The sequence below is a fragment of the Cryptomeria japonica genome, chromosome 8 (assembly GCF_030272615.1).
Source record: "Cryptomeria japonica chromosome 8, Sugi_1.0, whole genome shotgun sequence".
Classification (NCBI taxonomy): Eukaryota; Viridiplantae; Streptophyta; class Pinopsida; order Cupressales; family Cupressaceae; genus Cryptomeria; species Cryptomeria japonica.
This window is the reverse complement of record NC_081412.1, coordinates 89,418,506-89,427,787: the sequence shown is the minus strand read 5'-3', so window position 1 is coordinate 89,427,787 and position 9,282 is coordinate 89,418,506. Positions and strand designations below refer to the sequence as shown.

Here is a 9,282-nt window from a genome sequence, read left to right as displayed (position 1 = left end):
TATTTGATGAAATCATTATTAAGAACAATACAATCTAAAATCGTACCTCTTATTTTTATATGTAAAATTAAATTAATTTTGATGTAAAATAAAATAAAATAGAATGATGGAATAATTGAAAGTTAAATAAGAATTTATTATTTTTATTAAAAAATACTAAATAATTTAATCACATTTATATTAATAAATTAATAAACAATTACATTGAGAATGTATATGTGTGTTCACATGCTTTTATTTTTAAATGCTTAATTTCCCTCTTGAAAACAATGAAAATAAAAATGAGAAAAAATCCCCTATTAAAAAAAAAAATTCATAAGGGTCATAGCATATTAAAAATCAAATTAACGAACACTTTTTTTAACCATTTCTAAGAGATCCCTTGCGCTATAGGTACAACCAACTTCATAGTGATCAATAGCAAAAGTCAAAAACCCCACAATCATCGTCACCACCATCATATTTTTCAATCATCGTCACCACCATCATATTTTTCATCGTCGTCAACATACTCAGCCAAATCTTCATAATCAACCTTAACACCCTCGCGCATACCATGGTCGCCAATAAGCGTATTATACTCCTCATACACAGGGTCAGAAGGCCGTTGTTGAGCATATATGGTTTCCAATATGCGGAGGGTTTCCCTTTCTTCGCCTGCCTCCACTCCCATTATCAACAACTTGCTTATATGACATTGTGGTAGCAGCCAGGACTCTCGTTTTGAGAGCCAGCCCTCATTAACTACGCACGTATATATCTTGGATTCAAAATGACCTGGAGGGCTTAGGCCAATGGATCTGTTAAGCTTGATCCTGGTCCCGATACAAATATCCGTCCCGATACAAATATACTGATTGCTTCCGTGAACCATAGCGCAGAAGATCAATTTACTGAGCGAACGTTGCTTTTTATGAAACAAATCCATCATCTCCTTTACTTTTTTCTCAATATTCAAGAAACAATAGAAACCAGTCTCCACAGGCAATACGTATGCAATTTTATCTAAATCTGACATTAGCTCTTTCCATTTATCTGGACATGTAACCGCCGCTCTCCCCATTAGCATTGTAAGCTCGGACGGCAATCTCTGAAATCAGTACAGTGCTCTATATAAATCATTTTCAACAATATATATGGAAACTCGAGAACAGAACATTTCAAAATCTTAAAAATTTGGAACGGAGAGATTATATTAAAACGAAATAAAGGACAGCTAATGAGAAACAACACACATCTGCACTTCATACCTGCAACCTTTGAACGTAACTTAATATAGGACCGACTGCAATGATCATCTCCTTCAGTCCTCTCAATTCTTCAATACCCCTTATATTCTGCAGCTCCGGACATTCAGTAATGATAATGCTCTCCAGGCGATTTAAATATTCAATGCCTTGTATATCCTGCAGCCTGTCACACTGCCCAATGAAGATTCTCTTCAACTCCTTCAATTCTTTAAGACAAATTATACCCTGCAGCTGTGTACATTCCTGAATCCAGATTCTCTTCAATCCCTTCAATTGTTCAATAGCTTTTATACTCTTCAGCTCTGGACAATAAGCAATCCAGATCCTCTTCAATCCCTTCAATCTTTCAATAGCTGATATATCCTGCAGCTTCTGACAGTGGGTAATATAAATCCTCTGCAGACAACTAACACGCCCAAAATTTGGCAGCTCTTTCATAGCCGGGCATCTTTTTATGCGGAACATTTCAAGTTCTGGCATATAATTGCTCAACACTCTTTTCAACTGTATACATTTCAATAGCACCAGAGATTCCAGTGTGGTTACCCCTGTTAAATTCACTTCAGTTAGATGTATCATAGAACAAAGCTTAAGAGATTTAAGCGTGGGACAGAACTGCCTGCTAATTGAGATCTTCCTTGTGTTACGTACATCACAAAGAGACAGGGCTTCAAGGCTTCTCATACGAAACCGATCATCAGTTGTCTCTCCCGTGTTGCTTAAAGCAATTTCCCCTTCTACCTCAAACCCTTCCAACTTTAAAGCTTTTAGATTGGTAAGCTCTCTTACAGATTTTAGCAACCAATTCCATTCAATATTCAATTTTGAGGAAAAACATATGAAATTTTGAAATACTAGGTGCAGACTTTCCAGATTTTTGAACTTTCCAAACGAACTCACCAGTTCGTTAAGCATATCATCATTGACGTCTGTAGTACAGACAATGTCAAAGCTGCAAGATAGCTCTTTCAACTTCACTAGGACCTGTAATTTACAATCTATTTGTTTCAAACTGCTGTATTTTCAATCATAAAAATCTTACGAGAACGAAGTAATTGGTGATGCTAACAAAATTAATTTTTTTATCCAGAAAAAACATTTACCTGGTCATCCCTTTGCCACAATCTCGCAGGTGATAATCCAAAAATTTCTAAGGAGTGCAAATTTTGTAGAGGAATATATTCAGGAATCCATTTATCACCACCGTAAGTAGAGCCAAGTGAAAGCCATTTTACATAAGTTGATGTCTTTGAAATCTCCATGAAATAACCCGCATAAACTTCACTTTCAATGTCGGCCAGATGATATTTCCTTTCGAGCCAGCGAGATCTAGTGTCGGCCGTGACACTGTAACATCTGACACTGTTTCCTTCGGAGCCAGCGAGGGTGTCTTGGAATCTCTCGATTTGTCTCATATCAACAATCTGAATTCAAATTCCTTTGCAGTTAGAAGATGTTTCATTCAAGTTACGCGTAAATATTCTAACAGCTTAAAGAAAATAAACCATTTCCAACTAGGAGCATGAATTTAAGGCCGCAAAGAAAACATACACGATCTTCAGGACGCCAGAGCCGGCGAGGATGGCTCGTTTCATAATCTGCCATATCTCTCCCCAAGTCGCGGAGGTGGTCATGCATTCTCCAAACAAAGCCTGGCTCATAATGGCATCTCTTATGAAAAGTGTGTACGCCATCAAAACAAGTTTGCACTTCTACAAGGCATTTGTCCTTGAGGGTCTGAATTGCATGTTCGGCTCTCCACCCTGAAGCCTTCCATATACTCATGGACTTGCTCACGCTTTCCCCTATGAAAAAGCATGCTATATCCATGAATATTTGTTTTTGATCCTCTTCCAGAGAATCATAGCTTATTTTAAGAGTGTCTTTTATGTCTTTGTGTGGTCTTTCCTTAACAACATCTAATTGTAACTTCCAATAAACTTTGTCACTGCCAAAAACATGCCCGCCCATCACTTGAAGAGCAAGAGGTAAACCTCCACACACATCGACAAAGCTGTCTACCAAATTATCAAATCCACTTTTATAAGATTGCCTATGAAACGCATGCCAGCAGAAGAGCTCTCTGCTATGCTGTGGATTCATTACTTTCATCTTATAACAGACTCTCACTCCGGCCTGTATAAGAAGTCTCTCATCACGGGTCGTCACAATCACCAAACTGTTGGGATTGAGGGCATCTGTAGGTAATAGGGCATCTAATTGCTTCTGCTGATCAACATCGTCTATTACTATAAGGAATTTTGATTCTCGACTCTTTTCAAGGCACACCTTGATACATGCAATTCCTTCTTCTATACTACAAAATTCATCCTGATTTTTCGGCCCTTCTAGATCACTGAGAAGCTTTCTTTGCAAAGAATTCAGCTTACCTTTGACATGGTTTTCCCGCACATCAAACAGAATAGTTGATTTACTAAATTCCGAATGTTTGCTATTGAACAAATATTTAGAGAGAGTGGTCTTGCCAGACCCACCCATTCCAAAGATGCCAATTATTTTATCTCTCATCTCTCCATTTCTCTGGCAATGGTTGTGGAAATCTTTCACAACCTCATCAAGTCCCACCTCATACTTTGCAACTTGCAAAGGAATTTTTCTTTTTTGCTTCTCCTTAACTACAGCGGACATGATGTCATCATACAGCTTATTCAGGTCACTGAAAATAGGAAAAGCCAAAAAGGTTGTAAGTAATTGAGTTTTTTTTCTAATTTATAAAATTAAAAGCTTTTATTGAACAAAAATATGGCTGAAGGCTGGAGTACAATACAGCATAAGAGAAGCAAATGCAGAGCAAGAAGCGCATGTTTAAAAAAGACTTGTACAATAAAAGGAGGAGATCAAGTGGTATATTTGCCATAACAGAACCAAATGTAATTTCCAAACTAGACTGCCTGTAGGAAATTGTAGATATAACTTCCAACTAGAAATCCCAATGCAAGAGTCAAGAATCAGAAAAGAATGAGTAGTCTTGAAACAGAGGAGCCATTGCTAAGTGGCAAAAAGTGCCAAAAAAAACTTTTCCAGATATGGAGATCAAACAATTACTGTGAACAACACTTGAGTTGCAATTCTCAGAAAATAAACTCTGAAATACTTTGCAATGGTCGAATTTGGCAAAATTAAAAGAATGAGATCTATTGAGATATTTGGATCTCAAAAAATGAATCCAAGATTTATGAGGAGAGAAATAAATCCGAACACAAACTGAGCCAACAAAGATTCATTACAAAACTGAACATTTCCAAACCCTCTTCTTTAATTACACAGGTTTTAGTAAAACGAAATCTGGAACCTTTCTAGAGAAATTCCCTCTTTCTAAAGCCGATTTTAATAATAACATCCATGAAAAACGAAACCTGTCTTCCTTTCCAAACACCCAACAAATTTCTAATTTTATTCAAATTTGAATTTCATAACGATTTGGCATTCCTTCCATTAAAGAAGAGCGAAACCAAGTAAGAATCACGGAAAGAAGATTTTCTGAAAGAAAACATCTCTAGATAAATCTTGATCTGTTTTCAGTTTTTCTTAGCCTACACTTTTTCTAGGGTTTTTCTTATTCACACTTTGTCTAGGGTGAGCAATAAATACAAAACGATTTTCAGTCTAATTAAACTACTTTTTAGAAAGGTAAAGTTACAAAATATAGAAAAAAAATTATGGATGAAAAGCACATGACGAGGTCTTACTCATTATGTCCATTGAGTTCGTAGCCCATGATCCCTGAAACGTTCTGCAGGCATTCTTTCCACTGCTGAATGTCATGACGGGGATATCTGCCCTTCTCTTCGTGTTTGGAAAATGCATCTGCCACTCCATTTTTGATATAGCGGAAATCTGAAGGCTCAACATGGTAAAACAGGGGAATAATTCTTGCTTTGGTTTGGAACATCAAAGCTAGTTCAGCTAAGCACCAAGCAGACTCTGCATATTGCGGTGACAAGATGGCTATGTGCACTGTGGCAGAGAATATAGCATTCTTTATGGCACAATGAAAATAATCTCCCAGTTCAGTCTCTAGTTGATCGAGATATGCCTGGATCCCAGTTTGCTGTAGAGAATCGTAGAGCGGCTTAGCCAGATTAATTTTGGTGTCTGGGCAGTCAAGGAGGATTTGATCTTTTTGCTGGGAGGCTCGAGTGCCAAAAATGGATCTTGTTCCTGATCTCCTCGACCAGATGTTGAAGTGGAAGCCATTAACAGAAAATTGATTCTCTGCTGAAAAAGCAAGTAAATCAATCAAGAATGGAAATTGTAAGCAAGAGTAGAAGGAGAGGGATTAGATATAGTTGGAAAACAAGCAATTCAGTACTTCAACAGGTAACAAAGTATGGAGAAATAAACCAATGGTTAAGGCGCTCTGTGCTTACCCATTATTGTTGTATTGCCTCGCAATACCCAAGAAAAGGGTGAAAACAGTCGCCGGGTCAACAATGGCAAAAGTCATTGCACGGTCTTGGATGTAATTGAATGTAATTGGAAAACAAGGAATAAATATATGTTAATAATGGACACTAGATTTTATAAAATAAATAACAATTCATATCTATTGTGATTTCAACTAAGACGTATTGTTGAACCACCACCATCCACAAAAAAAAAAAACTACATTTGAAAAAAATAGAATTCTAAATATTTTTATAGATAAAATTCACTCATTTTTAATTATTGACATAAACTCATTATATTAATTGTAAACACCTAAAATTCTTCACATCTAACCACACTTGATTTTATCCTAATCTAGTTTTAATTAAATAAAATCAATTATTTAATTAACCTTCTTAAATAAAAGCTTTGCTTCTTTACATCTTCATAATTTACATTTTTGAAACCCCTTAGAAAAGTTTTTAGAACCCAATTTTATAAAGAGGCATGCACATATACCTAAGCCTATTCATTACCTTGTGTAGTTTTTTTAAATATCTTCCTAATACACCAAAGAACATTAATTTTTTCCTAGTTGGTTAGAAGTGAGGACCCACCAAATTGGATATCACAAATAAATATGTTTACACATTTTATTTGATTTTGTAGTTAATATATCCTCATCTAGCTATCAATTTCAATTGCAAGAAGGACTTCTAAAGGTGTAGTAGCTCTTTTGATTATAAGGAAAACCATTGTTTAGAAATTTTGCTAAGTTTTTGGTTCATTTTTCAATTATTTTTAATTAATGAGACAAAGTTGAAGACATACATCTCTTATATAGATTTTATCAACTTGTATCAACTTTACATTTTGAATAAAGATATTCTATGATTCTTCAATAGTTGTTAATTTGTTTATTTAATTGAACTAATTACAACACAACTAGTCCCTCATTAGGTATTGTTAGGCTCTAAATTCCAATAGTAAGTTTAGATCACCATATATATAATAGTTTAAAGGTAGGTTTTTTTATATTGGGCTTCTACAAATCTCTCATTAGCTAAGGATTTTTTGAAAAAAAAATTGTCACATCATTGCATTAAGAAGGCCTGAAAACCTTTAGATCAACTATCAAATCATTACAATTTAAGCACTTTCTCTACGACCTTGAATAAAAAAAATTGTCATCCCTTGTCATACAAATTATACGATACATGTTACTAAAAAAGTATAATCTACTACAAATGTTGGCTCGTCAAATAGTATGAGAAAATGATAAATTTGTTAATGCAACAATAGGTTACATTTTTTGTAGGGATTACCTCCACCTACCTAGTTAAATAGTCAATGGACACCAATATCCATTTCTACCTATTGAAATAATTTTCTATTATTTTCCCTATAAAATATATGCCCAACTGCTAGAACAAAGCCTCAACTGAAGTAATGGTAAGGGGAAGTGCTCTTGCAAACTTTAGCTTACTAGAAAACCTTTGATGAGCATCACAACGTTTTGCAAATTTGACAACATCCATAAATAATGTTGTTCACCAATAAACCACTCTCATAATCTTATGAGCAATAGTTTTTTATATGAAGTTCCCATCACACAATCCTCGGTGGCACTCCTTAATTACCCTTATAGACTACTCCTCATCCAAACATCTTAGGAGTACATCATCAATATTTATTCATATTAACTAACCCTTGAGTAGTGTAAACATCTAAGCTTAAAATTTTAATGTTTACCTTTGCTTTTCATTCAACTCAAGCGAGCAATTTAAATTTTCTAAATAAATTATTTTATTATACAAAAGATAATCCTTCAGCTAACATGCGATAAAGGATGGGTCAATGGCAGCTCTGTCCTCGAATTTCAACTCTGTTTGCAACCTCTGAGTCGACGGGAATCTCTCTCGTGACTCTAGCATAGGCAAATACTCATGCAGTCAAGCAAATCAATCATGTCATTCATAGTGGCATTCACTGTTCATCACAAAATGCTACTTTTTATCTAAGTGCGTATGGTACTCTATCCTAGTAACACTCACTGTTCATCACAAAGTGTTGCTTCTATTCTAGTGACACTCACTGTTCATCACAAAGTATTGCTTCTATTCTAGTGACACTCACTATTCATCACAAAGTGTTGCTGATTATCCTAGTGGTACTCCTTGTTCATCACAAAGTACTACGTTTCTGCACTCCCTGTTCATCACAAAGTGTTGCTCACATTTGCACTCACTGTTCATCACAAAGTGCTGCTCATATTTTGGTACTCCCTGTTCATCACAAAGTACTATGTCTTGGTACTCACTGTTCATCACAAAGTGCCTTGATCTATCATATCCTAGGGTCTCTGCTTGAGTGAATCCTCTTGAGTAGTTTCCTAATTGGCAATGTATGTTCTATCATAGAATTGCCAATCCTAGCCCTATTTGCTATCCTAGTCTTCCCTAGAGGACCTACTTGAGTGTATCCTCTCAGCAACTTTCCAATCGACAACATATGTTCATCACAGAATTGCCGATTTGACCTTGAAGATATAAACGCGTCTTCATGACATAAACGCACTTATAGAGTGCATAAACGTGCCTGTTCTGCATAGACGCGCTTGAAATACACAGACGTGACTATGCTCTGCACAAACGCACCTGTCCTGCACACACGTGCCCACATTTCACAAATGCGCCTAAACAACGTAGATGCGCTTGCATTTGGCACAGATGTTTTTCCCAACATAGATGTGCCTGGCACAAACACAGACGTGCCTAGCTAGCATAGACACGCCTGGCACAGGCACAGACGCGCCTGGCACAGGCACAGATGCGCCTCAACGTTTTGACATTTTTTGGACATTATTCTAGAATGCATTTAATGCACTACCTAACATGCATTTATGACAACATTTATTATAACAAAATACAAGGAGGTTTTGTGGTACTCACCAACTCTCCTGCATCCACTGGCCTTTGAAATCAGCGAGCGCGATCGAATCTATGCACCAATGCCATTGCTGCTGACTGTTGTTTCTCTACTCTCTCTCTGCACTCTGATCTCTTGGATGTGTGGATGACAATGAGGATGTATTCCCCTCGTGGTCTATTTTATAGACTGCCCTAGCCCTCATTTCCCGAGTCAGTCTTTATTATCCCATGACTCTGTCACTCTATCCTATTCGGTCAGTCATTTCTAGCCTTTCTTTCTTATCAAGAGATTGTCTGCGATCTTTCCAGACATTTTCATCCAATCTCTCGAGGGGGCATATCATTCCCATCTTGGGGCAACTTTGTATCAGTTCATCTTATCTTCTTTGAAACAATGCGACAAGCTGCATTGTCTCAAAGAGGGGCAAAATGTAAACACCTAAAATTGTCATGTCTAATTAAATAAATATTTTTATTTATTTAATTATTTGAGCCTAATTCTTCTATTAATTAAATAAATCCTTATTTATTTAATTAATTAATTTATCCTCTTCTAGCCTTATTTCTCATTTAAATAAATACCTTTATTTATTTAAATTATCTTTTTCCTAAATTTTATTTATTTAATTGATCCCACTTCTTCTATTAATTAAATGAATCTTTATTTATTTATTTAATCCATTAACCTTTTCTACCCACGACACATGTCATTC

General features: G+C 35.9%; 1 protein-coding gene across 2 annotated transcripts; it reads right to left on the bottom strand.

Annotated features, from left to right (window-relative positions):
- Nucleotides 1-270: 270 nt before the first annotated feature.
- LOC131079619 (disease resistance protein Roq1-like) lies at nt 271-5,711 on the bottom strand. 2 transcript variants are annotated; one of them, XM_059209843.1, is made up of 6 exons: nt 5,642-5,711; nt 4,961-5,486; nt 2,802-3,927; nt 2,354-2,674; nt 1,251-2,234; nt 271-1,090 (listed from the first exon to the last, which is right to left on the bottom strand). In XM_059209843.1, the coding sequence occupies exons 1-6, from the start codon at nt 5,643-5,645 to the stop codon at nt 467-469; spliced, it is 3,585 nt and encodes a 1,194-aa protein (XP_059065826.1). In that variant the 5' UTR covers nt 5,646-5,711; the 3' UTR covers nt 271-466. The 2 variants fall into 2 exon arrangements, with proteins under 2 accessions (XP_059065826.1, XP_059065825.1); XM_059209842.1 differs by having other exon boundaries at nt 4,961-5,489; nt 5,642-5,707.
- Nucleotides 5,712-9,282: the final 3,571 nt, after the last annotated feature.

Excerpts from the sequence above, each read along its gene's own strand:
- LOC131079619 (XM_059209842.1), bottom strand. Across the intron at positions 2,235-2,353 it reads TGTGGCAAAGGGATGACCAG|GTCCTAGTGAAGTTGAAAGA; the intron begins GTAAATGTTTTT and ends TGTAAATTACAG. Across the intron at positions 1,091-1,250 it reads GTTACGTTCAAAGGTTGCAG|AGATTGCCGTCCGAGCTTAC; the intron begins GTATGAAGTGCA and ends TACTGATTTCAG.